The sequence below is a fragment of the Trachymyrmex cornetzi genome, unplaced genomic scaffold (genome assembly GCF_001594075.2).
Source record: "Trachymyrmex cornetzi isolate Tcor2-1 unplaced genomic scaffold, Tcor1.1 scaffold16, whole genome shotgun sequence".
NCBI lineage: Eukaryota > Metazoa > Arthropoda > Insecta > Hymenoptera > Formicidae > Trachymyrmex > Trachymyrmex cornetzi.
Genome location: NW_017296201.1, coordinates 4,124,527 through 4,151,308, shown reverse-complemented (window position 1 = coordinate 4,151,308; position 26,782 = coordinate 4,124,527). Strand labels below are relative to the sequence as shown.

The window sequence follows — 26,782 nt, the reverse complement described above, 5'->3', positions numbered from 1 at the left end:
TATAAATCTACATAAAATTTTATGAAAGGTACATTAAATTTCATGTACATGTATACACAAATATATTTTTTAAATACATTAAATTTAATATAATGTTATGAAATTAAGTTCAATTAGTGTAACTTAAAAGTACATTAAACTTCATAATATTTTTAACAATGCAGAAATGGATTTTTTTACATTTTGACACACGTTGGAGTTAAAAATGACGAAATGTTTTTAACTCAAAGGTTTGGGTTTTTGATATCTAATAGTGTTCACCTTTTCTATGATGCGTATAATTATCGAGTCACGCTCTTGCCCTCTCTTGTCGTTTCTCTCGAGCTACCAACGTCTCTTCCAGCGATGCGAATTTCTGATTTTATTGGCACGGCAGTTTGCGCAGGAGCCGCGAAGCGAAAGGAACCGGAGATTGTCGCGCAAATGAATTTGAAGTATTGCCGTTCCACATCTCTCCATTTGTCTCCGGTGTGGATCGGCGCTCTTTCCAACTTTCCATTATCTTACCTTTCGTTCGTGCTTCTACTTGCGTTTTACGCGCGGAACGGTTCCGCCAGATACGGTTCCTTTCCTCCTCGCGATTTCTTTTTTTGATATGTCTTTTTTTACAATCGTTTCTTCCTCTTTCTCTCTCTCTCTCTCTCTCTCTCTCTCTCTTTCTTTTTCTCTTTTGAACGACCAGCTGGGTCGATGCACCAAGCCACGTTGAAAATACTGAAGTCTAATCAGAGTATCTTCAAGCTGATAAATTTCCAAGCACTCTGCCGAAAGTGAAAATGTCACAAAAGGTTGACCGTTTCCTCTTTCGCGAAACAGCTCAACTCTCATTTCTCTCGCGTATCAAGAGTCCTTCCCAAGTTTCAGGCCAAGTACAATAATATTATCACTGAGTTAAGTCATCTCACAGTAGTCGCAAAGAATTCCCATTAAAGGATTTCAAAGGATAAGGCCGTGAGGGGGAAGATTCCTCCCGGAACTCGAGTTAAATTATCACAGAGTGTATTTGTTCCATTTTCTGCGCCAGCACCGCTAAACTAAAAGGAGAGCGCAGCCTTTTGACCTGAATACCCTAAGAGCACCGTTTTAGCCGCATATAATGTCGCTAAATAAGGGCATTAAACAGGTTATCCCATTACGTCGCAATTAAGCGGCGACATGATGCGATTTATAACGATTATCGGAAACTAGAATATACGTTGTTCCGTCTCAGGAAATATCATTTCGTAGCAGCTGAGGAGCTGTGAATAAAATACAAAACTGCGTTTATAAGTTAATTTTCCTTACCAGCCGCAGACTTTTACCGTTCATTTTATTACGGTCATTCGGCCGCAATAAAACTAATCACACTCTTTAATTATCGTAATCCCGGGCATTATTCCACGCTGTTAAGCTCGACACTAATCATCCGACGTGAAGCAATTCCGTTTATCCGCTATGAGCAGAAAACGTACGCTCTCCTGCCGCAGAACGGCTATTTCAGCGAATAGCCAGCCACTGGCGGACAATCGAGTCGATTATTTCTATGGTCATGATATAAAATGATATAATTATTATTTTCTTTTTACAAATAAAGACGTGAAATATTAGAGAAATCATACGTAATAATATTTTTATTTGGCAAAAGACTCATATTATCTACCAATATTTTTTAACCGTCGTTTGCCGATACGTCGTTTACTGGTATTCTATGGCCTTCAATTTCCTTCGTATCGAGGCCCGCGGCTATTTTGCAGTATCGTAAATCGCGAAACGTATCTAGTTGCCAGAGAGAGAACGAGAGAGAGAGAGAGAGAGAGAGAGAAAATTAAAGTTAAGGGCAAACAGGCTGCAAGCCAGAGAAAGCGAGGTCGGCTGGGCTCGAACCTCCCTTTTAAAACGCTCCCCGTGGTGAAATAAATTGGCGCCGGCGTGTTTACACGTTAGGGCGAAATTAAAATTCCTGAAGTGTTGTGAGGTAGCTCCCGGTAGGAAGAGGCGAAAGAGCGGTGCTAGCGAGCGGGTAGCCGCGAGAGAAAAGGGAACGAGGACAGAGAGGTGTATGAGCAGTGGGAGAGGGACGCAGGCGTCGACGAGCGGATGCCCGAAGGAGAAATGTGTTTAATTAATGACCGGACTAATTAAAAGTCCAAAGAAAAATACACTTGCGCAGGATCCAGGGTAGGATAACGGCCGCGCTAAAACACTCGTTCGGTGTTAATGCACAAAAGCGTCGCGACGGTGACGACGAAGGAAAGAATGGAAACGTGTCGGTTAATAAGTTCGTCCTGTTTCAATTATCTTGACATCCGGCCATCCCTTAGCGACCCGTCCGTATGATATTCCTGCAAAGTGAGCGGCGCGAAGAATCATCGAGAAATACAAAACTTTACAAGGTTACAGCTGCGTATTTCAATCAAAATGATTTTATTAACAAACACACGTGGCTGACACGTATCAAAATATACAAATTGATTTCTCTCTAGAATAAAACTAACGAAATGTTTATTGCAAATTTATAACTTCGAAGGCGCGCCCTGGTGTAATTTTCCAAGTCCCGTTTGTATCGGATCTCTCGTTTTCGCAAGCTCGAAAATGGCTTTGTTTCAAACTAGATTTCCTTGCCGTATTGATCGAGCTTTATCGAGTTGATCCGCATGTTCGCGTTCTGGTTATCCACCTACAACCTTAGTGTAATGATCATACTACGGTTTACCAATGAGCAAACGAACACATCCTGTTAATGTATGAATCTTGCAGAGAGCAAACGCGGGTTCCCAGATACAAAAGCATGCATACGCCTGTGTACCTGACACCGCTGAATACATATATCCGCGCGGTACATATTATGCGCTCTAAGATACGGTAGTTTCTAATTAAATAATTAATAGCTAATGAGTTAGGTATGTCGTCTATATTGTGAAACTCGCAAGATATACACACGCTTCCTTACTGGAACAATCACACGTACTACGTGCATTCCGCAGGATATTCTGAAATATTCAACTACTCGTTCATATACACATACATACATATATACGTATACACACGTTCGCACGAAATTATTATTTCCAACGACAATAAGGGGCGCGATATTAATTATCTACCGTGCGTTCGCTAAGCATAATCACCATAGGAACGTGATCGCGTTGAATTTGTGGGAAATACGAAGCTCAAATAGCTCCGACTACGACCGATGCGTCATCAAACTCCGGAACTCAATTTATCGAGGAGACAGTAAGCTCGCAAAACAAAGTCCATGTGGGTATCGATACCCGTCGAAGATAATCTCGATACCGCTAGGAAATTCCTGCGGGGGACCCGACGCCGACGCACCGGTATAACAAAAAAAACAAAAGAAATCCTCGACGACACCGTGCTTTGCGTTACGGATGACGCGACGCCGCTGTAAATAAAACGACGCGTTACTAATTTAGATTTCTGTCAGATAAAGCCGTCCTGCAGGACGTCCGTCACGGCGCTCGTCATTCAATTGCATTTCGATACGACTCGATCTGCGCGTTCGTGTACTGATATTAAAAAATGTCCAACACATGTGAAAATATACATACATATATATATGATAGCGCGGTAATCGTCACGATTATAGCAACAAGATTATTACTCATATGAAAACACAGTCGATTTCATATTGCGTCACTTTGTGCACGAAGATACTTATCTACATGACCGTGGAAAATTCAAGTGGGGGTAATTATGCAGCGACGCAGAAACGATCAGGCATAATGACTTCCTTGTTGATTCCTAAACGTACGTCACAAGTGTGTAGTATAATTAAAGAGTTTTATTATAATAAAAGAGTATCGTACACGGTACAGATTTTTGAAACTTTTTATAAATCATATTCGACAACGCGTCTCTCAGAGATAATATTGCGTTTTCAACAGTTTTATATCGCGCAAATCTTTAAATCTCTATTCTTCCATTTTCACGTTTTTGCCACTCGATGCTAAAAAAATTGTGAAGAAGATTTATAATCGTCAATAATGCTTTGTTGCAGTTATCTTGTTTTCGACGTCACATCGAACTGTCTAGCGTTACAGGCTCGATGATATGGCGATATATTTCACGGGTTGGCACAATATCACATATCCCACGAAACATTTACGCGTTTACGTAGGCCTCGCGAATCCAATCACGGAAATGACTGATGGAGGTAAATCCAACGTACGAGTTGTAATCGCAAGTGCCTTTGTTCTCTGGGCTTACACTCACAATGCCGCGAAGATACCAAACGCCATCCTTCTCGAAGCACAAGCCGCCGCCGCTATCTCCGTCGCAGACACTCGAGCCTAACAATTATGCAATTACTTTCATTATGAACGATTATAAAATACTAAAGAGAATCATTTTTTTCGATTTGTAGCAGAGATATGCAACCATATCATTACAATTACTCCACTTATCATCACTACTTGATATTATCAATTACTGCGACAATCTTGCAAATTCTCTATGAGAGCAAGCAAATAAATCTAGCAAACGTTTACACGTACGTAAACTTACCGTTCAAGTGGCCGGCGCAGAATTTGTCGGACGTGAGATATCCTCGAAAATCTCGAGGAACCGCGGACAAACACTGATCATACGGCACGAACGGCATGTCAATTTCGTGTAAGTTCTGGGTGGATTCGCCTTTGATGTCTTTGCCCCAGCCGACCACCTGAAATCACGAAGTGAGCTCACGTGTCCGTTTTTATTTTCTCTTTACATTTCATTCTCCCTTCGTTCTCGAACGACGCGACGGTCGATCCCCACTCGCGATCGGATACAAAACCGCGTGAGTACGAGGTACGTTGCTGCACTCGTAGCAATTAACGTGAACACGATGTAACAATGTCCCAACATGCACGCAGTCGAAGTTTAGTTCAAAACCAGGTCGTTAATGCAGTTTACAACTAGTATCTCGCCAAATGTACTTTCGCTCGGACATTACAAAGCGCCTTTGTAATTAATTAAATTGTGCTAAGACGTCAATTAGTCGGTTCTCACGATTGATACTTGACCCGTATTACCTTGCCACTGTGTCCCACTTGCAGCTGCTCCCTCTCGTACGTGTTGTCCCAATCTACGCAAGCGGGTCTCACTAAGGTAGTCAGCTCGAAGGGCGTCTTCAACTTTAATACAGCTATGTCGTTGGCGAAATTACCTCTCGCTCCCTGGTACCTGCCGCTCGCTAGGATGCTCTCCACCAACGATTTCTGCGCGTATTTTTCTCTGGCGCTCCAATCACGATAATGCTTTCCGGCGGCCACAGCATATCCCGATTCGTTGTACAGTTTGTTGTAAACCTCATCGTAGAAACAATGGGCAGCTACGAATACACGCGACGAAAGTAAATCTAAGAATAGAACGATTCACCAGCCCGATAATTTACCTGATACGACGAGATTGTTGTTAATTAAAGTGCCGCCACATATCTGCTGGTACCCGTCCGTATTCTCCTTAGCGTAAATACCCACGTGCCATGGAAATATCCCTGTTCTGGCTGTGAATCCATTTACGATTAACGTGTTGCCGTGCGCGATGGACGTTCCGCATTCTAATTAACCAGAATGTCGTTAATATTTTTTGCAGTACGATGGCACGATAATTGCAGGCGAACGGCCGGATTATAAATCACTGGCTGGAATAAAGTCTCGAAACTGTAATCTTATACGCTCAGATAGCAATTACTGCAGAAAAACGTCATGTGGTCTACTAATGGATGGTAACATGCACGGTTGACGTTCAATCCGTCCAGACTTTTTCGTTTTTCGTTCCTCATATCAGGAAGTATGCAAATGACAAGTACCTGGTAGACAGCGAAAAAGGCGACGATCCCATAAACCATCGTCGAGACACGTGATCTCTCTGTAAGCTGGATCGTTCGTTAAAGGTAATTTATAAGATGATTTACAGGCGAGTGTAGCCTGCGTACCAGGCAGTATACGCTCGCTACAGGACACCGTTTTCCCGTGGTGGCTGCAGGAAATGTCTACGCTGGTACTGTTCAACGGTGAACAGATTTCTACGGAGATAATCAACGAAGAAGATAAACAATAAATTTTATATTATATGACGCGTCATTAAATAAGGAGAATATTATTTCTAGTAGAGAGAGAGAGAGAGAGAGAGAGGTCTTAACTCGATGCTTCTAAAAATATAAATATATACCGTTGAAATAAACTTACTATTGCATGAAGGCGGCTGATACCACCGATTGTCGACACAAACGGAAATGGTGTTTCCTTTCAACATGTAATTGCTCTTACAGGTATAATTGAGGAAGCTGTTTTTAGGAACTGTATCACCAGGACGTTTATCGCAACGTTCATCACAACCACCCAATTCGTAATGCCCACCTTCTGGTTGTTCAGGTAGAACACAGCTGTCATCATTATTTCTGTTCCTATAATTTCGCAAATATGTAAAATATATAAAATTGTACACTTAGAGCTAAGATTTCAAAATAGATTTAAAAATAGAAGTTCAGAAGGCTATCAGAAAGATAACGATAAAAAAAAGAAAAAATCAAGTATGTTTTACATCCAAGTCAAGTATTATATTACCGTATTTATTCATGTTATAAGTAATAAATTTCGAAGAAGCAGCATTTAAAGAAGATACATAATTGATATAAATACATGCGTAGTTAAGAAGCATTTCTTACGTCATACAAAATTCTTCATCGCTGGAATCACGACAATCATTTTTATTATCACACTTAACCCTTCGCGGTAGGCACTCGTTACTTCCACAATGAAATTCGTCGTCTCTAATTAAAAATTATTAAAATTTTTTTGTTAATTATTTAACTAATACGAATATAAACAAATACCATTTCCGTCATACATTAATAAAGAATTATATATTTTTAATTGAGAGGCAGTCAGATGTACCTGCACTGTCGATTCTGTGGATATTCATTCTGATCGGATATGCGATCGCCTGGACCATGGGGGCCCTCTCTATTGTAATCAGGAGAAGGTCTTTGAATGGATCCACCGTTATTTGAACTTGGATAATTTTCATCGTTATTTGGACGTGGATAGTTTTCATTGTTACTTGGACGTGAATAGTTTTCCTCGTTATTTGGACGTGGATAATTTTCATTGTTATTTGGACGTGAAGGGTTTTCGTTTTTACTTGGACGTGAATAATTTTCATCGTTATTTGGACGTGGATAGTTTTCATTGTTACTTGGACGTGAATAGTTTTCATCATTATTTGGACGTGGATAGTTGTCACCATTATTTGGACGTGGATAATTTTCATTGTTATTTGGACGTGGATGGTTTACATTGTTATTTGGACGTGAATAATTTTCATCGTTATTTGGACGTGGATAGTTTTCATCATTATTTGGACGTGGATAATTTTCACCATTATTTGGACGTGAATGGTTTTTATTGTTATTTGGACGTGGATGGTTTTTATTGTTATTTGGACGTGGATAGTTTTCACCACTATTTGGATGTGAATAATTTTCATCATTATTTGGACGTGGATAGTTTTCACCTTCGGACGAATTTTCGATGTCCACTTTGTTCCAGCCCGGAGGACGTTTACCATTCAATCCTGGAGGACCGCCGCCCCCTAATCCGGGAGGACCGCGACCACCTGGTGGCCCTTTACCACCACCCCCCCATTTATTATGACCCGGTGGTCCGGAAAGATCAGTGTTGCCGCTCCACTTGGAACGACCTGATGGGCCATTCGCGGCTGTTGTTTCGTATCGATCAGAAAAGCCATAGTCCAAAATCTGCGCACGAGCCTGTAGAGACACTAAAAGAGTGAATATAATTTCTACGTAAATGCTGATTCTCGAAAATTTCTCTATCACATATACGAGAAACAATAATAATATCAACAATAATAATATATAATATTAATTTCGTATTGAAATGTAGTTAATCGCAAACAAGAAAATTATTCAATGGAAAAATTACCGACTTGATTATATTGTAGAAAAAAAAGGCATGTATAAAGACAGAAATAAATTCGATAAACTATTCTCAAGGATTCTGCGTTTGTATAGAGCATGATTGCTTCGATCTTTGAATATTGCAAAAAAACCGGTCAATGTAAACTTGTGAGGGAATTCGTAGTCGCGCGTTAGTTCATGAATATTCAATTGTCACCCGGCAAACAGGAATTATGTTTGGTTTCTGTCACATTTCCATTTTGATTTCAAATACAGAAGAACTTTTCAGAAACATCGCGATATGTGTTAATATTGAGAATACTCTCGTCATTGCACGTTGTATGTATGATTATTACGGATCATTTTTCATTCACGCCAGATAAATTTCATTAATTGCTCGACGATTTGTCTAGTTATTCGATGATACACTATGATACGTATCGCGTAGAATGAGAACGCGATGCTTAATCTCGCAATTAAATCGCATCGTTGCGCGAAGTTGCGAACTTTCGTGGCCATTCTTCGCACGGAACTCGATGGAGCGGCAAGACAACGTCGGAAACAACAGCGGATCAAAATATTATGTAAGTTACTCACGCGACGGCAGTAAGGCAAGAAACGACAGAGCCACCGAGAACACAACGCATGCGTTCGTAACTGGCATGGCTTTCGTCGCTCATAGTCGGCGAGGAACTGACCGCTGTTCCACGTCAGACCTGTCAGGCCCAGTCAACACGCAGAATATCCCACGATAATGTAGAGATCATTTCGCAAACGGCGCAAAATGGCACTGTGTCAAGGAAAGAGCTCGAGGATAACAATGTCAGCAAAGAAATTCGTAGAAACGTTAATAAAACAATGTCAAAATAAATAATAACAATTTGTCCGCGTGTTATCGAGAATATATATATATATATATATTTAAATAACGCTAATAAAACGATAACGAGTTAATGGGATTGTAATTTATTCGTACATATTTTTAATGATTTTATCTCAATATGATTTTATCCAGGGACCAACGCTGTGTGACCTGATCTGTACTTGTTTCACTATATAGCTTCTGTATAGCTTCATCAATGCGCTAGTTACCACCGAAAGTTAGTAACTTTTGCGCATCGTATTACTCGCGATAAGAGCAAGAGTCGATAAATTCAAGCAACTCGGCTGAAACGATAATCACGAAAATGAACGTTTTACTCCAGAAACATGGAGCTAAACATATATATAAGGTCCCGGAAGGATTACGCGAACTATGCACCGACATCGCACGCGAGGTTCGCTCTATGAAATCGTTATTTGACTTACCGCCATCACGTCAAAGGACGATTAAATTATTATCTGATCCGTAAAGGTTCTGCGCTCGCAACCGAGGAACATTTATTGCTTTGTCGCTGATTATGTCGAAGCGCTTTTGATCACACGGGAAAATGCAAAAGGTACTCTGTCATCTACAACAGTTTCACAATCTCGGACGTCTCGATGTTATGTATATCATTCGCAAACAGACGCTATAATTGGAACGTTAAGCTAATTAATTACTAATGTTTACATGCATGCGTACTGGTATGCCAGTTTGTCCCACGAATCATTATGTTAATTCGAAGGTTGCAGCGAATGACCGCGCATATATCATCCGCGTGTGGTAAAATACGCGCGACAATCGTAAATCGCACTATAATCGTGCATCGCGTTCTACAGTCGTACAATTGTACAATTCCAGTCGCGGTGAAAGTCGTAAACAATATTTTATTGGGGAGTCAAGCCATCGTAGATATACTTCACCGGAGCGGCTTGAATTTGGAGCAGATCGTCCGTGCCGCGCCCAGGATTCAGGTATAGAATTTACTGTCGCGTGCCGGATAAGGATCCAGCAGTTAAATAATATTTCAGACATTCTTTCGTACTTTTTTTGGATTCAGACGGCGTTCCGCGCGTACTTGGACGCGGTAGACATGCGAGCGACCCAGGTGCGCGACGGTAATTACACGGTGAATTATGTAGAAAAACAATTTTGCGGCGGGTAGACCCGCCGCGCGCGGTATTTCTGTAACGTGTAACGGACAAAAAGTACGCGAGAGACATTCTTCCTCTTTCGACCGCAGACACAACTTGCGACGAGAGATCCAAGGTATCTCTGCAAAGTATTCTGCAAGCGACGGAGGTCCCACTGGAACAGGCAGAGAAGCATGCCACGATAATACAAGTATGCGCTAATTACTATACGAGAGATCCAACTAGAGAGAGACCTTCTGTCACGGATCTTTAATGCTGATCACAGCTCTTTGAATCATTTTCGGTGTTATTAATCAGGCCGCTTTCCGTGAGCATTACGAGAGGATGCTATTAAACGAGTCCCGTGGCATGATTCAATGGCAACGAGCGGCAACAAGGACCCTCGAGATCCTGAGAAAGGCAGGAGCTTCGCAAGCAGAGGCGTCGAAAGCCGCCATTTTAATACAGGCTACTTACCGCGGCTACTATACAAGGAGAAACTTAAAAATGAAAACGCGTAAGATCACTCAGATTGCACCTAGCGCGTTTCTAGGTGCACCAGGATATTTCAAATCGTATTTACGACCTCTTGCAGAGACTATGCAATCGCAGGAGGAAGAGAAAAAAAGCGAGGTAGACATGATAGAACCCAAAGAAGACGTTCAAGCAGTAGCTTGGTTGGATATGATGTACGAGAAATCAGGACTGACATCAATAAGAGCAAATGAAGCTGCATCCACTATACAAGTAAGCAAATAAAATTATATGTAAAATTATTATATACATTATATATCATATTTGTCAAATATATACATAAAACTGAAAAAAATAATCATTAATTGTCACAAATGTCATGTAGAAAGCTTACAGACGGTATCGCGAGAGAAAAAATAACTCTAAATCGCCAGTAGAATCAACGACATCGACAGTGACAGAAGCCATTCTCAAAAATTTGCATCAGAAGGTTTTCGACGAAGTCTTGACCCGTGCGGACATCCCCGCAGAATTTGGTAATCGAGAGGATTTGACGAAAGCTGGCGAAGAACTTCAACGTGCTTTTAAAGATCGATTAACACTTGCTCGCTTGACACAAGGTATAAGCGATATCTGTATAAAACATTCATTTTAAATGTGATATCACAATGAGAGAGAGAGAGAGATTAGCTTATATAAATCTTTAAAAATACTAATCTATCTCAGATAGTAATCTAAGGAACACATTAAATCAAGAGAAAGTCAAAATGGCGTGTTTTGACGTCAAAATGATGATTTTTTGACACAAAATTTGACTTTAAATATTAAAATTAAGTCATTTTAACGTTAAAATGACAATAAAATTTGCTACCTGGAATATTATATTCATCTAAACATATAAACAGAATACGACGAGGAGAAATTCGCTTACGAAGAGGAGTCTGATGAATCATTTGAGAAAGTGGTGGACTCGATTAGCGTGCCAGAAGATTGGCAAGAAGATCGAGAGATCGAAATAGAATCGGAACGTGACGAAGAAACAAACGCGTACGTGTAATATTAGCGTCGAAGAGAGAGCTGAACTTTCCAGGAGGGGGAGGAAAAAGCGTCGCGAAGCTGCGGAATCCTTTCCAGAGACCAACGAGATGAGCCAATTAACATGGAAGCTGTGGGCGAACAGTGCGAGAGAAGAAACGAAACAATGAGCGTACGGCCATCACAAAGAGCCCAGCAAGCGAAAAGTCGTCTCCGGAGGCAGCCAAATGTCGGAGACACCATGGTTTTTAATGTACATGCTTACATTCGATAATTCCGTTAACGTGCCGCGTTTTCGTAGTGAGCTTAAAATTCTCCCAGATGGAAACTGGCTCTCTTCCACACGTATTTGAATAAAACGAGTTAAGAGTTAATTGTCCCACTGTACAAAGTTAATTTAATTCAAGTAATACGAACTAAACCGTTTCATGGTCTTGTCTAAAATTTGATTTACATAATTTTTATTCTTAACATTTAGCGTTGTGATACTCCGCTATATTATTTCGCTGCATTAATATACGGCGGGTAAGTATCTCGTGGAAAAAAATTCAATGCGGTTGAAACAGGGAAAGATGCAAAGCGCGAGAATTTCGCTTAAATTTTTCACGCACATCGCTGTACAGTTTATACACAGTATCTACTACCGCGATTAAAATGTAGATGAAAAAGCACGAGATTTCAAATAAATTTTAAATCGTTTTTTATTCCAATGGTTTCTCGCTGAAAATAACTAGAAAATACAAAAATTGGGGTAAAAAGTCCATGAACGTGTTTTGTGAAACAAAATTGAATTAGGAGACACGTCTACAAGGCGGTCGACTCGAGCAACAGCGGGTGGCAGCCATCTCGTTCAAAGGCAGCTTCAATCGGTCGAATTCACCCTCTGGCGGCTCGTGTCGGCCACATACACGACCACATATTCTCGCGAACGCGGCGGTTCCGCAGTTCTCGCAATGTGCAGCTCGGCAACTGTGTCTCATCCTCGGTCCCTCGTGCGAAACCGCGTTTACGATCTCAAGCGACGACCCCGGCTGATCGATGATTTCCGAAGTCAACGATTTGTTACACTCATCCTTGTTCCCTATCCTGTCGCCCGATTGCGCTCTATCCCCGCACCTTCTGCCGCGCCACTTCCTGCTGGCTTTATATTTTTCAGCGAGGATGCACATGGAGTCCTTGTGATTGATAACAACCACGCTATCGTCGTCGTCTTCGTTGTCGTTGTCGTCGTCGTCGTCGTCGTCGTCGTCGTCGTTCTTCTTCTCCTTGCATTCCTCATCGTTTCGCTCACGAGAGGCGGGTATTATTCCAGAATACTCCTTCGAGTAACACTGCCGCGCGTACAATCGACTATTCTCGCCTCGCATCTGATCGCGCCAGCTTTTGTGTTGAGCTTTCTCGCCGGAGATGCCGTTCCCGCGCGTCTCACATCTGCAATATGAATGATGCGAAGAGAGTGAATTAAACAGAGATTGTAGCTGCGGGGCATTTTCATCCCCTCAATCACATATTTTCCGCCTCACCCTCCTTCCCCGCTCATTCAACTTCTTTTTTTGAATAACGATATTTTATAAAATTTATTAAGAATTTATAGGAATACGTGAAATACACGATGATCAATACTTAACACATGATATAGGAAAACTAGGTGTAAGATTTCTGCAGTCGTTCAAACTTTTATGATCAATCCGAAATTGGCTCCAAATCTTATAATGTTTTCGATCGTTATAACGGGTTTGAATCGATCTGGGATGGATTTGATGTTGCGTGCTCTACTATTTATTAGTTAAAACCCGCTACGGTCGAAAACCTTATTAAAAACTATTAAAAACTAATACAAATCCTTTAAAAATTCATCACAAATCAATTCAGCTACCATGCGTAATGTTACATGAAAAGGGCGGTTTTGCTGAAGTATATACAAATTTAGTCAAGTACAAATCTAAAAATAATTTTATTGAACATTGAAATAATTATATAGGATGTTCAAATTGGTTACTAGAATATCAAAACTTTTTACTGCATTGCTCATCACTTGAGATTCCTACGTAATTACTTTAAAGGTCCAACAAAATTATCTTCAGATCTGTTTCTAACGAAATTTTTAAATACTTCAGTAAAACCGTTCTTTCCATCTACATTTTGTATTCTTAAGATCGTGACTTCACGGTTTGGAGATTCTCTCTAATATATTATAAAAAGGTCTCTTATTAACCCTTTGATATTTATGCACAAGCTGTCGCGTTGCGGACAACAGCAATGCCGATGGGAGCAATCGCAATAATAATTATGGCGAAGGTAGCATTCATCTCGGCAACGATCGCACGACGATCTTGACAGATTCGGAATAGAATCTTCGCGCGGATGACATTCGCACTGGCATCGCCAGGTTGAATCTACAATTTTCCGATGGGTCGAATGAGATTTGGTCAAAGTATTCGCCCTCGTCCACATGTCTTCGACATCCGAACTACGGCCCCGAGTGTCGCTGGTAACGATATCCTCCTCCGCATTGCCACCAAGATCGATGGATGTTCCATGACAACTTGACGACGCGAACTCCTTGCTCCTGTCCTCCGTAAAATCGCCGCACGCGACTTTGTCGTGCTTCTCACAGGACGCAGAGTCACACGGAGGATTTACGTTGGGATCCACATTCGAGCATGGTCTCGACCGGCAGCGCGCTTTACAATGATGATAAGATGTTGGATGTGAGGATTGCGGGATCCGTTCTATCGATCTGACAGCGTCGCTGTCGTCCGTCGATCTCGACGCTACGTCGCATCTGCATTCGCGTAAAGGGAGATGATTTTACGAGAGATGTTTTGAACAAGTTCCATGCCAACTTCATTAACTCGTCATCCGCGTATGAGTCACTGGGTAATTCTCTGTGACTAAAACTGTATTGTGTGCTAATTACGATTTCAAAAGAAGTATTTATTATAATTTATAATCTCAGGTCGTGGTATTTATAGCCGATTTCAAGACCGTCTTAATAATTAAGTAATGTCTTAATAAAATGCTAATACTCTTTGTGATTGGTTCGTTACATATTAAGATTGTACAACAGTTTTATGCCCATTTCTATCAATGTAGATTAACTTTAATCTCAATTCAGCTTACTCTTCACTTTTTCTAATTACAAATAAAAATTAGTAAAAGAGTAAGTTAAACTGAGATTAAAGTTAATCTATATTGATGGAAATGAGGATTAATATCTTAAGATTTGACTATGAATATATCCACAGAGAGCAATGCGACACTTGTCACGACAATGTCAAAATGACATCAGAAATGATTGAAAATGACTTTTAATGATCATTTTGGAGTCATTTTGACATTATTTTGATATCATAATGGCTTGCTGTTCTGCTTGGGTAAGCCTGAGTGTCTTGGTACATCGTTAAATGCCAATGTTTCGCGAGCAATTCATTTTATTAGGGCGAGATACAACCTGATATTACGCTTTTATTGTGTCGTAAACTATATAACTTCCTTGAAAAAAATACGCGTAGAAGTCTGAGAAGCATCATAATTACGTGTCTTTTTATAGTCAAAAATATCGATGAATGGCTGAAAAATGAACTAAAAATCCAGTAAATTACCAGTAACTCACACAGCCTAAAATGTATTAATCATAGCGCTTTTTTTTCCTTTATGCAAAATCCTGAGAAGCGAAACGTTCAAAACTCATCTTTTCCATTATGAGATTTGACAAGAATCATTTTTTAAACGTCGTATCTTTTCATAATGCTAACGCAATAACAGGACGAAGAGTCCAACCATTAGTTCATAACTGAAATATACTGAAAACATTGCAAAGCCGAGACGTTGCAAACAGGGACAAACCTGTCTGGGTCGACCAATTTCACAAATTCATTTTTACGATCGGCGTCCGATGACGCAAACTCCTCGCGCTCTCTGCTTGGCACGGTATCGACCGCATCTCCGCCACTGCACTCGTCCCCCAGCTCCGAAATATCCTCGCCGACGTTTCTTGTCCGGTAGCAACTGCAGCTGATCGAGTTCTCCTTGTTATAGGAACGATCGAAGTCGTGATTCCGCACGCTCGCTGGACAAACATGATCGGATCTCGAATTGTATGCGCGTCTCACCAGCATGGAGCTCGATCTGACTTGATTGATAGGCTCTTCGCGGCTCGTAGTGGTTTTCTGCGTCTGAAAACACGCATCCGTCAGAAACACAGTTAATAAATTGCCCTCGATACGATCGACATGAATCATAACGCGAAATCAAATGTAAATGGGCTCTGACTTAAATGCAAAAGTATAATCATGGAAATCTTAAAACTGATCACGGATAGATGTTTGTCGTTGACTTTTTTTTATACAATTATAATTCGGTGTAAAACCTTTGTATTTCCGGATTCACGTTCGACGGTGCTTTCGAGGCCGAAGTCCTTCGGAAATTTGCGGCGGGCACGTCGAAAAGCGATCGCCGCTGCGACAAGCTGATGAGACGACGATGGACAAAGCGACATTACCGAAAAGCGATTATGGTAGCTGCAAGCATCTCTGTGATGTGGTAACCAGTTCAGGCGATGGTCCTGATTACAATGATCGATTCTGGAAATTCGGAATAGTCGAGACACAGGCCTTTATCACCTGTTATCCAACGAAGCACAAAATATTTCCGAGGAAGGTTACCGATCAATATCACAATTGACGCGTGTAATTTGTCAATTCGTATTCGCACGCATGTGACATATGGTCGTTAGCTTCACCTTTGATAATCCAAGACGACATTTAACGATTGTTATTCCGTATATTTCTCCGATAATTTATACCTGACGAATATTTAATCTTTTTATAGTTACTTTATTTTTAATCTTGACAAATATGTTAATGTAATAATATAATATAATTTTGGCTAATATAATATATAATTACTTCAAGACGAAAATATTTGTCTTGAAATAATTATATATTATATTAGCCAAAATTATATTATATTATTACATTAACATATTTGCCGAGGTTAAAAATGAAGTAACTATAACAAGACTAAATTTAAAGATTAAAATCGATCTCTCCTTATCAATTTTCGTAAATTTCAAGCGGAGCATTGAACTTCTGGAGATTAAATGCTTCGAGCCGCAGTAAAAATTCCTTCTCGAGCTTTCGCTTCCGAAGAAAGAATTCACCGCGAGAACGACGTTACAGTGCGCCTCGCTATCCGGCAAATTAAACTTCCCCGAAGTATCGGGAACGCGGTCGCGTAACACACGGGAAAGGCTGCAAGTTTTCTGACGTAGCGGCTAACAGACCACCAGATCCGGATAACGAGCGAGTCCTGCGAGCCGCCGGCGGCTTTATCGAATTTGTATCGAGCGGAATTTCACCCCATCCCCTCGCCACTCCCTCGCTTGCCCTGGAACACGGACGCCTTGGTCAGGATTTGATCGCCGTCTCTGCTACTGCCGCTACTGCCCTCCACCCGTCAACCCGGCGGCGTTTAACGGGGCTAATTGCGACGATTGCTCGCTGCAAATGGAAACGGTGCGGTTTTATCGTTGTTTGCCAAATCGCGTCGATGTGGAAAACGGCAATCCATTCTGCGTGGCAAAAACGTGACGATAGACAAAGGCTGTCGACATGAAAGTAGCTACTTAATTGGCAATAACGATTTATTGTTGGCTTTGCATAAAAAAACTGCATTAACTGCATACATCGTTTATACGTGTTACATACCTATCTATAAGTAAATGAAGAGGATGATACAGTTTCACCGAAAAAAAGGAAACATATAAAGTAAATTATTACTCGCATGAGAATATCCAAAACAAGTGATCTTTGAATGCGCAATGACAGTTTAATTCAAATAATAACGCTATTATATTTTCTTGTATACATACATAATATGTATGTATGTTATATAGTATTATATACATATATGTATATGTGTATTGATGTGTATGCTATACAAGAATCACATTACTAAGTGTAATCCTGAAGATATAGTCTACAATTAATAATTAACTATCTCGCAAACATGACATTGTTATTATGTATAATTTCACACTATCTCTATTTCTCTTTCTCTTTCATTCATTCATTTTCTCTTCCTCTCTCTTTTTTAGCGTACAATTTAAATTATATTGTATAAATAATCTTTAACATTTTTACAAATTTTTACATATAGTTCGGTATTCCCCTTCCTTAAAATAGATTATTAAATTATAAGAATTGCCATAAGGAACATACAATTGAGTGTACGTAACACGATGCAGTTCTAATTATTCACATTTATCAGATCTTTGCAGCTTGAGTCTCAGCACTTCATTATTATGTCTTGTGTCAAAACAATGTCACTTTCATCAAAATCACATCAATCGTCATCCAAGTAGAAGCGACATAACAAGAAATACTGTCTACTGTAGTTTTATGATTTTTAGTTCATCCATGGTGGGCAGGACGTCGGCGGTTGATATGTCTGAGAGATTGGCACCTGATAATGCTGCACCGTTTGTGCAGGATGCTGCGGTCGCGGTTGTTGATGATGCGGCGGTGGTGGCGGTGGCGGATTGCAGATCGATTGCATCAATGGATGCGCGTTGTAAGGCGGCGGTTTCGTCGTATAGGGTGGTATTTGATTGTATTCGACGTTTAACTGCTGCTCTAACACGGCGGTCTGAGTGGGAGAGCGATTACCATCAGTGGGACCTGAAAACAGTATCACATCCTTAAAGACTTGTCAATTGTCACATCGTGCATATAAGAATTACAATAATGTGCAGATTTATTATATTTCTTTGTCTTTTATTATTTATACCAAGGAAGGCTGACATAATCATAAATGATTGGTAATTTGCAACAAAGAAAACATAACTTAAAATTCAAAATTTTAAGATAAAAATAGTTTGATATGACAAATAAATCAAATGTCTACCTCGTGATCTGATCTGAGGTGGAGGCATGTTAATAGGAGGTAATCCGGGACAGACTGTAGGAGGTTCCCCTTCCCTTGGAATAGGCGGTGGTCTACCCCAAGGAATCCTCACGTGATGATTTTGCCACGGCGCCTGCGGCGAAGATGGAGGTAGAGGTGGACCGTTGCCGACATGAATATTTCCAGATTCCGCCATTATATTTTGATCATTTCCTATTTACAAAATATATCAAATAATCTAACCATCCATAGAAAATATAAAATCTTTTTTATGATATATCTCTCAACATATTATACATTAAAAGTACCTGAAGATAATCCTGCAGGCTTTTGGTCCAGATTTCGTTTCTCACCTAAACGATTAAGACATAAGATATAAAAAGAAAGATACAGAACAGTCTTAAACAACTAACATAACATAATATTGTATTTATAAATATGGCAAATTATGCGATGAAATATTGTAATAAACTTAAAAAATTCTCGCTGTATTCAACAAAACACGCACAATTAATCTTGACAGTTTCAATATCTATTGAATCATATGTTCACAAACGAAAAATGTAAACTTAATTTTTTTTTCTGAATTTGGATATAAATCTAATTGTAAGAAAATTACTAAGACTATATCTGTATTATAAGACTGCTGCCGGTTTTCATCTTCCGCTTGAGACGTGTCACTGTGGCAATAAACAGCAATTTAGTTTTCTAAATTTGAATTTAATCTTACAAGACTAAATTAAATATTAGGACAATATTTCACGCCATTAACCATTGCCAAATCAGCAGAGCGATTTGGCAATCGCTATCTGAGTCTGAAAGCAAGCAATGCAATTTTTACATTCTTATGTGTATTAGATGGTTACCGCTTATCAATTACACTAAACATTTGAAGCCATACAGTTATTTGCTATCTGGATATAAAGTAAATTTAATTATTAGAACTATATATTCTTCAAATTTCTTCCACTTTTTCCATTACAGATAACTGCTCAGAATACTGCAACACAATAGAGACGATATAATATCCACAGGTCATGTGTTATTTCGTATTAATGTTACATAATAATAACATTAAATATATATCTAGTTAAACGTAATAGTGTCATATATATTCCCTCCTTGGTCTTTCTTTGGCGGAGACACGCGTTTAACCTAAGGAATATAAAAGTCCAAGGCATTGAACTTAAAATAGTAATATCAAAAATATATATGTATAATATGCCTTAACATAATCCTATTAATATTAGATATGGTTAATAATGGATAAACAAACATTGAAGTAGAAAATCACAGGTTACACTTGCATCTGAAAATGCAGATTTATTTAATAAAAAGGACACTATAAAAAAAGCGTTAAAATTAATATACTTGAGACATCGTCGCAACTGTATAACACGTGCAATGCTTTTTTGTCTAATCTAAAATAATAATAATAAATAAATTTTTAAAGATAACTATATGTCAAAGCATTCTATGCACACTGTGAGATTGCAATAATCCATGTTATTTCCGGACGTCCGTTTCTGCAGGTATCCTCAACAAATGCATAAAAAAGCAATTTGCTAAGACATAAATTAAAAGATCAAGGAAAATTTGTATAATATGCTTACCACAAAATATTATTTACATTAATAATATACTACGGTCTAAGAGTATTAAGAAAATAGTGCTAGATATCTATCTGAAACATATTTTATTTTCTCAAATTTAATTATTTATGATTTAGTTACTTAAATTATACATCCACATAATTGTATATTAAATTTTAAAAAATATAATTGCCAATAACAAAATTGTATAAAGAAGAAGTCCAAAGTCTCAAGAAAATAATTAAAGATGAACGCTTCCTTCAAAAATACAATCTTTCTACTGGCATATCTTTTTATAATATTCAATATGACATTTCCGATTTCCAAAAGATATCCAGCAATTTTTCAAACTAAATACTCTTAGTTACAGACCTGGATGTGGAGGTGGCATTAGCATCTTGTTTCGATCTCCATGTGGTAGACCCGCAGGTGTGGGTAATGGACCATGTAAGACTTGCTGTTGTCGATCACCTTCTCTGCTTAAACAATGCAGGTGCGAATTATTAATTCCAAAATAACAATTTTACAGAAACGTTTCAAGCATTAAGACAAAAATCACCTGATGCACACCCTCGGATACTTCTGAAATGTGGAAAATACCTGGTTTTACCAGATCACAGTTAATGATGTCGAAACTTACATTTAGAATATTCCAAAGAACGTAACTGTAATGTCATAGGACATTATAATATACGTTCAGATAATCTATGTATCATTATTTTAATTTCTATTCTGCAAAGTAGTAACTATCGTCGCACATTCCGTCTCTTTTGGCTCATTACTTATACTAAAAGAACATGTATTGGTGATTCTGGCAAAAGCTTTTATTTAGTGATTTTAATATAGAATTATGTGTAACATGAGGAAAATGCAAGTATATTATTATCTTTGCATTATATATTGCAAAGATAATAAAATTACTTCATATTTTTCAAGATCTATACAACCATGCAAAATTCAAAGGAAGGAATAATATTTTGTGTGTGGAAGAGCAAGATATATCCATAATTACAAAATTATTAACTATTTATAAATATGCAAAATTAACATTTTTCATCAAATTAAATTATTTTCAAAAGCTGACAAGCTTGAAAATAATTTATATCTTAACATGGATATATCTGAATCTTACAGCAAATAATTATTGTTCATATAATTATTAGATTTTGGAGAATAGCAATAAATATATCTGTGAATAAAAAAATATCTATTACAAAAATTTCATAAAATACTTAAATTTTCATTTTCTGCACTTTTAATATTATCGTGCAACACCTTATAATGCAAAAGCAGGTTTCTGTAAAAAAAAATGACAATGACTTACATTTTCTTCATGTAATTCTACAACAATTTACAAATTTGCACTTGCTACAAGTGAAGCATAAGCGATCTGAAGCAGTTGTTTCTTTATCAATTTCTTTCTTCATATTGATAAACTTCTTTCTAATCTTCGATTAAATTCATTGCACGTTTACGCTACAATATCCTATGATTCTGAAAATTATCAGCTTTTTTTTTAGTAATGTTTATTTCAAAATTTTACACACTTGGTAGATTAACTTTATTCAAGCGAACAAGTTTTTTCCATCCACAATCTACCAAGGTATAACTAGATATAAAATTATATAATATACAAAGTAGTTACGTTAGTTTATATACTCCTCTGTTGTACATAAGTAATATGTACATGAGTACATAGGTACATGTAACTGTTTATATTTTATACAAGGAGTATATAATATAACTTTATCAGAATTACATTAATTTATACATTATGACAACTCTATAAAAAAAAGTTATATTCTCTCTTTCTTTGACTTACCCTGTGCCGTGCCGTTGCGCAGGTAATGGAGCACATTGATATGGCGGTGGTGGTGGTGGTTCCTGTGACATACATTTTAAAAGAGATTTGCAAGAATGTTATATGATTTCATAACATATTTCAATCTGATATGCATGTATTTGCAGACGACACTTTACCTGACCTCCTTCAACATCTGAAAACCTTCTCTTAACTCCATGTGATTTTTGCTGTTCTGGCGAATCGGGTTTTTGCTCAAATTGCTGATGCGGCGGTTGCATTGCATAATGTACTTGCGTTGGTATATGACCGTTTTGATATTGTATATGTTGAGGATGATATTGTATTTGAGTTTGAACTTGCGGTGGAGGTACGTTATGAAGAGGTATATTCTGCGGTGGCATTTGCATCTATAAATTATTACGAAAGGCATTACATATTTTTCACGCATAACGGAAAACAAAGACATTACAATTAGAATGTTAAGCGTTATTACCTGCAATTGCCCTTGTGGTGGTATCTGCTGCTGAGCTTGGTACAACCACGGAGCGTTCTGTGGTGGAGGCGGCTGCGTTGGTGGCGGTACGCTGGTAAGAATATTCATGGAATTCGGCATCTGGCTGATTGACGGCGGCGGTACTATTTGCGGAGGGGGTACCGGTTGCGGCAACGGTCCCTGTTCTACCGGACCCTCCTGATGCTGAATTTCGCTGCCGGGAGGAAGCGGTGGTTGTGGATGGTGTTGGGGAGACTGAGCGTTAGGTACTAAGAAAGTTTGCGCAGACGGTGGTGGAGGAACTTGTAAATGGAACGGCGGTGCGTGACCTTCGAATTGTGGAGGTATTATATGTTGAGCGACAGCTTGAGATTGCTCATGATTCTGTTGCAACTGAGGTGGAACAATGTGCTCACCAGGTTGTAAGACAAACTGTGTTTGCGATTGCGACGCAGGTGCCTGTACCTGTTGATACTGTATCTGATAGGTTTGGGGGACGGGAGGAGGTGGTTGATTTGGCGGAAAGTTCGGCGGCGGAAAATGAAGATGCAACAATGGCGGTGGTGGTTGTTGCGTTATATTGAGCGGCGCCGCGGGGGGAGGTTGTTGTAAATTGACGTTAACAGTTTCGATAATTCCTTGGGACGGCGTAGCGGGCCTTTGTACGTTTGGTTGCGTATATACATACGACACTGCCCCATTTACCGGTGCGTTGTTGCTCGTTATGAAACTCTGCTGCGCGGGACTTTGCGGCGGCGGTTGACTCATGACATACATCTGCGCCACAGGTTGTGGCGAGGATTGCGATCCTGGTTGAATTCCCTGGATTTGTAACGGCTGACCGGGATGTATCTGATACTGAACTTGACTTACTGTTGATGGAGGACCGATTAATTGTACTTGTCCAACAGGTGGTGGTGGCATAAAAGTTTGTATTTCCTGCAATAAAAATGTTTACAAAACTTTTTTTTCAAGAGGTTTTAGTAATATTACTTAATTTGAATTTGATAACGTACTTGAGCTTGTGGAGGTGGAACTAATGGTCCACTGTGAGGAGGTATATGTACTCCTGGAGGAGGAACTGATACACCAGGTCCTGGAGTACCAGCTACAGTAGCCGTAAGAATTGTTGCAGGCAATGTTACAACATTACTTTGTGAATGTTGTATAATATCTGTTACATAAAATGTGAATATGTATTGAAAAATGTACATCAGCTTGAGAAAAAATTTTATATTTTTATAACAATCATTAATAAGACATAATTTGTACAATTTACCTTGATGCTGTATTGCGACTACATTTGGCTGGCCTAAGCTACCAATATTCATAGTTTGGAATTGGGCTGTAAATTGAAAAAAATTATTTACAATTTAGATATATGTGGCTAGTAATTATCTTAATCCTGTAAATTAAGCATAATAAATATATACCTTGTGGTATCTGTGATTGTTCTATAACTTGCTGAGGTTGTACTGGTGGTGGCTGTTGTTGAATGTATGTTTGTAATTCAGATTGTATTGTTTGAATTAAATTAATAGCCAATTGTTTTGCATTTTGCAGTGCTTCTGGTTTTGGATGCCTAAACAAATATTTATTAATGATATCTTATCTGACTATAATTACTATATGTGACAAAAATCTCAGGCGTTCTTACTCTATGTATAAATGAAGTGGTTCTGGAGATTCTACTCCCAAAACTGGATCAATAAACTGAGATCCTCTACCTCTCAAGGTTACATTTGCGCCAGTTTCGCCTCTAATATAAATTAAATTTGCATCACCTATTCCTAGTATTCGCCCACGTGAATCAAAACCTTGTGGTGCATTCTCAATACTAACGCAAATCTTTTCCTAATAAATTACACATATTAAACAATAATATATAAGAAACTTATAATTATAAATAAGATATGAATGAAAGATATTTACTACACTAGTAACTCCAGAATGTAAGCTCATAAGAGGAGGAGGAGCATTTGTAAACCTGCTTGGTCTATTTAACGAACTCTGATGTTCCGTTTTAATAATTTCATTGATTTTTTGTATCGCCACTATTAAATAAAATATCTATTAAGTATATGAGTCATTAATATTAAAGTATTAAGAAATGATACATTACATACAATCAACATTATGTTTTGTGTGTCCTTGTATATAAAGATATAATGGCCTCTCATTTGGACAACGTAGCTTTTCTTGTTCCGTCATAAAACGTCCACGTGTTGATACAGTTGCTCCTATAAGTTAATGCATAATATACATATATCAGTACATTCGTATGAAAAATACATAATATAAAACACAAGCTAAAAAAAAATTTTACCTGAATACGAATTAATTTCATCTTGCGTGTAACCTTTAGTAAGTAAGGTCCTAGCACTAGGTGGTGTCTCGTTAATCTCAAATTCTGATGTATAAGTTTCTCCATTTTTAAATGCTGCATTTGATGCTGCTAACTAATTACAAAAAAAATATAGGGAAAATATTAATTTAAAAAAATATAAAGTAACTCACTTATGTAAATTACATACTTTATTGTTGGAGTCAGAACCTCTTATTTTTCCCTTAGCCATAGAGATAAAATGTACACTACTGGAAACAATGTGGTAATTCTCATGATCCCAACATTTTCGTGGGCTGTGAATTTAAATTTTAAAAAGTAAGCCAAGCTAATGAATCCAGAAAGAAAGAATGCAACAATTTACCTCAGCACGCGCCATAAAGTTCTGCCAAGCACCGAAGCTCATAAATCATTGGAGCAATAGGTTAAGCTTCAGTGTAAAGGAGATTGACAATCTCACATCACAAACTCGCACTTTGTACAGTTATCTTAAATGCTTGAGATGTATTTAATACATTTAAACACATTTAAGTCTTATATCGATCACGTATTTCTTACGTACCAGTAGTCAAATGTCGCTTGCGAAATAAAAATTCACTCAACCATAACTTAATGCTCTTCTTGTGTGAATAGGATAGAAACAGAGATAAAAAGCAATAGAAAGTCCCAGACCGAGAGTGCGCACTATGGAATACTGTGGTGTGGACATGTCCGCGTTTTAGTCCTTGTCAGCGCCTTTATGTGTATAAAACATGAACTACGTAGCCATATCCACGAATATTTCAGTTAGGTAACACGCTAGATTCACGATCTTTTGATTGTTCCCATGATTGTTCCGTCGATTTCGTCAGAGAAAAACCAGAGTACCGTCCCATGTACACGAAATCGGAACGACGGAACCGATTTCTTACTAGAAAATTGAGTTTATTACAATTCTGTTCCGTAAGAAATTCTCTACCCGTCCCATGTAGCCGGAACGGAATGGAAACAGACGAAATGTCGCTTCGGTCGCAAACTAATTTGCTTAATTTAATCGATATTTCATTATTTTAATGCGACTAAAACAGTAATATGCATAATTTGTGCAATTATCTTACCTATAACATTACTTTGAACATTACTCAAAAATACTGAATTATAAGAGCGAGATATATTTTATTGTGTTACTAAAATTCCATTGCGTTTCGGCTACATGGGACGGAGAAAATTTTTACGGAACGCGGAATGGCATGTTCAGCCGAGTTGGTTGAATCTAAAAATTGAAACGAATATTCAGAAACTTTTATTTGTAAATCTACAACGATGGATAAAGAAGTAATGTTATTACTAATGTTAAAATTATTGCGAAAGACAAGAAATGTGCCAAATTGGCGTGCTATTCTAATATTTAAGAGTGCAAAAATTTTATTTCGCTTATAACGTTTTATTGCGACAACAGAAATATATATACAAATCCGGCCATGATTCCGGTGGTTCCGATATACAGTAGAGAAACTTCTTACGGAACGGAATGCTAGTGAACTCATTTCTAGTAAGAAATCCGTTCCGTCTTCCGATTCCGTATACAGAGTGCAACAATAAAAAACAGATGTAACAACTTAATTTTAATCTTTTTATTTGTAACAATAACATATCAATTTGACTTAATAACATATAATGTTTCTGATATTATCAATTAAAACCAATTAATACCATGTTTCTGATATCTTATCGATAATAGAAGATAATTTTATTGGAAAGTATTAAACGTTGTTTTTTAATAAACGCTATATTTTAATTTAAAAAAAAAAATAAGACTTGGGTTACGATATTAATGCTCAAAAAAATACTTTGCGGAATAAATCTATTTAATTGTTTAACATTACATGTACATCTCTATTTCTATAATGAAATATAATCACAAATAAATTGTATATATGCACTACTATGAAGAAAAAAATAATATCGGACTTATGTCTACAAAGTATGCTTATCTCTAAAAATGCTAAGGATAACAATGTTATCTCATTAGCTAGCACCATTCATTATCTATTAATAGAAGTCCCACTTCAAATGTGTTTTCTTGAATCGTTAAGGAAATACATTAAATTTTATTAATACTTATATATATATATAAATAAATCGTTGAATAATTAGAAAAAAGTATTTTATTAACCTGTAGAAGACCGGAGGCCTCTTTAGAGACTCGACAGTGGCGCCATCTTTTTTGCCACTCAATCCCATGACATTGAAA

The 26,782-nt window shown here is 38.1% G+C and overlaps 4 protein-coding genes across 8 annotated transcripts; 1 reads left to right on the top strand and 3 right to left on the bottom strand.

Annotated features, from left to right (window-relative positions):
• Positions 1-2,386: 2,386 nt before the first annotated feature.
• On the bottom strand, positions 2,387-8,638 carry LOC108758885 (limulus clotting factor C). 2 transcript variants are annotated; one of them, XM_018504095.1, is made up of 9 exons: positions 8,501-8,638; positions 6,879-7,764; positions 6,650-6,754; positions 6,171-6,388; positions 5,792-6,007; positions 5,375-5,539; positions 5,013-5,311; positions 4,504-4,660; positions 2,387-4,289 (listed from the first exon to the last, which is right to left on the bottom strand). In XM_018504095.1, exons 1-9 carry the CDS (start codon positions 8,565-8,567, stop codon positions 4,102-4,104), a joined length of 2,301 nt encoding a protein of 766 aa, XP_018359597.1. In that variant the 5' UTR covers positions 8,568-8,638; the 3' UTR covers positions 2,387-4,101. The 2 variants fall into 2 exon arrangements, with proteins under 2 accessions (XP_018359597.1, XP_018359598.1); XM_018504096.1 differs by lacking the exon at positions 8,501-8,638 and having other exon boundaries at positions 6,879-7,336; positions 7,474-7,634.
• Positions 8,639-9,058: 420 nt separating this feature from the next.
• Positions 9,059-11,782, top strand: LOC108758743 (uncharacterized). Its single transcript, XM_018503828.1, has 9 exons — positions 9,059-9,180; positions 9,258-9,342; positions 9,627-9,739; positions 9,826-9,883; positions 10,009-10,109; positions 10,217-10,415; positions 10,494-10,645; positions 10,758-10,992; positions 11,278-11,782. Exons 1-9 carry the CDS (start codon positions 9,091-9,093, stop codon positions 11,427-11,429), a joined length of 1,185 nt encoding a protein of 394 aa, XP_018359330.1. The 5' UTR covers positions 9,059-9,090; the 3' UTR covers positions 11,430-11,782.
• Positions 11,783-12,128: 346 nt separating this feature from the next.
• LOC108758700 (uncharacterized) lies at positions 12,129-17,009 on the bottom strand. Of its 3 annotated transcripts, none has more exons than XM_018503777.1 (5): positions 16,655-17,009; positions 15,780-15,993; positions 15,257-15,585; positions 13,623-14,192; positions 12,129-12,838 (listed from the first exon to the last, which is right to left on the bottom strand). In XM_018503777.1, the coding sequence occupies exons 2-5, from the start codon at positions 15,906-15,908 to the stop codon at positions 12,199-12,201; spliced, it is 1,668 nt and encodes a 555-aa protein (XP_018359279.1). In that variant the 5' UTR covers positions 15,909-15,993; positions 16,655-17,009; the 3' UTR covers positions 12,129-12,198. The 3 variants fall into 3 exon arrangements, with proteins under 3 accessions (XP_018359279.1, XP_018359278.1, XP_018359280.1); XM_018503776.1 differs by having other exon boundaries at positions 16,770-17,009; XM_018503778.1 differs by lacking the exon at positions 16,655-17,009 and adding an exon at positions 16,075-16,160.
• Positions 17,010-17,514: 505 nt separating this feature from the next.
• On the bottom strand, positions 17,515-25,162 carry LOC108758914 (extensin). 2 transcript variants are annotated; one of them, XM_018504142.1, is made up of 16 exons: positions 24,914-25,162; positions 24,740-24,845; positions 24,532-24,664; positions 24,332-24,445; positions 24,138-24,259; positions 23,863-24,059; positions 23,639-23,787; positions 23,485-23,550; positions 23,222-23,379; positions 22,206-23,144; positions 21,889-22,119; positions 21,731-21,792; positions 20,281-20,384; positions 18,625-18,669; positions 18,317-18,529; positions 17,515-18,090 (listed from the first exon to the last, which is right to left on the bottom strand). In XM_018504142.1, the coding sequence occupies exons 2-16, from the start codon at positions 24,779-24,781 to the stop codon at positions 17,819-17,821; spliced, it is 2,847 nt and encodes a 948-aa protein (XP_018359644.1). In that variant the 5' UTR covers positions 24,782-24,845; positions 24,914-25,162; the 3' UTR covers positions 17,515-17,818. The 2 variants fall into 2 exon arrangements, with proteins under 2 accessions (XP_018359644.1, XP_018359646.1); XM_018504144.1 differs by having other exon boundaries at positions 24,740-24,800.
• Between the last annotated feature and the right edge of the window lie 1,620 nt (positions 25,163-26,782).

What these genes read in the sequence shown, in the direction of transcription:
- LOC108758885 (XM_018504095.1), bottom strand. Translation starts at nt 8,567, where the DNA reads ATGCCAGTTACGAACGCATGCGTTGTGTTCTCGGTGGCTCTGTCGTTT. An exon ending in TCTTGCCTTACTGCCGTCGC is followed by an intron (nt 7,765 to 8,500) that starts GTGAGTAACTTA and finishes TCACTCTTTTAG; the next exon opens with TGTCTCTACAGGCTCGTGCG. An exon ending in CAACAATCTCGTCGTATCAG is followed by an intron (nt 5,312 to 5,374) that starts GTAAATTATCGG and finishes GTGTATTCGTAG; the next exon opens with CTGCCCATTGTTTCTACGAT.
- LOC108758743 (XM_018503828.1), top strand. Translation starts at nt 9,091, where the DNA reads ATGAACGTTTTACTCCAGAAACATGGAGCTAAACATATATATAAGGTC. An exon ending in AGCGACCCAGGTGCGCGACG is followed by an intron (nt 9,884 to 10,008) that starts GTAATTACACGG and finishes TTTCGACCGCAG; the next exon opens with ACACAACTTGCGACGAGAGA. An exon ending in AAACTTAAAAATGAAAACGC is followed by an intron (nt 10,416 to 10,493) that starts GTAAGATCACTC and finishes GACCTCTTGCAG; the next exon opens with AGACTATGCAATCGCAGGAG.
- LOC108758700 (XM_018503776.1), bottom strand. An exon ending in GTGAATCCGGAAATACAAAG is followed by an intron (nt 15,586 to 15,779) that starts GTTTTACACCGA and finishes GCGTGTTTTCAG; the next exon opens with ACGCAGAAAACCACTACGAG. An exon ending in AAATTGGTCGACCCAGACAG is followed by an intron (nt 14,193 to 15,256) that starts GTTTGTCCCTGT and finishes ACGCGAATGCAG; the next exon opens with ATGCGACGTAGCGTCGAGAT.
- LOC108758914 (XM_018504142.1), bottom strand. Translation starts at nt 24,781, where the DNA reads ATGGCTAAGGGAAAAATAAGAGGTTCTGACTCCAACAATAAA. An exon ending in ACAATCACAGATACCACAAG is followed by an intron (nt 23,551 to 23,638) that starts GTATATATTTAT and finishes TTCAATTTACAG; the next exon opens with CCCAATTCCAAACTATGAAT. An exon ending in GCGCAACGGCACGGCACAGG is followed by an intron (nt 20,385 to 21,730) that starts GTAAGTCAAAGA and finishes TTGTTTAAGCAG; the next exon opens with AGAAGGTGATCGACAACAGC.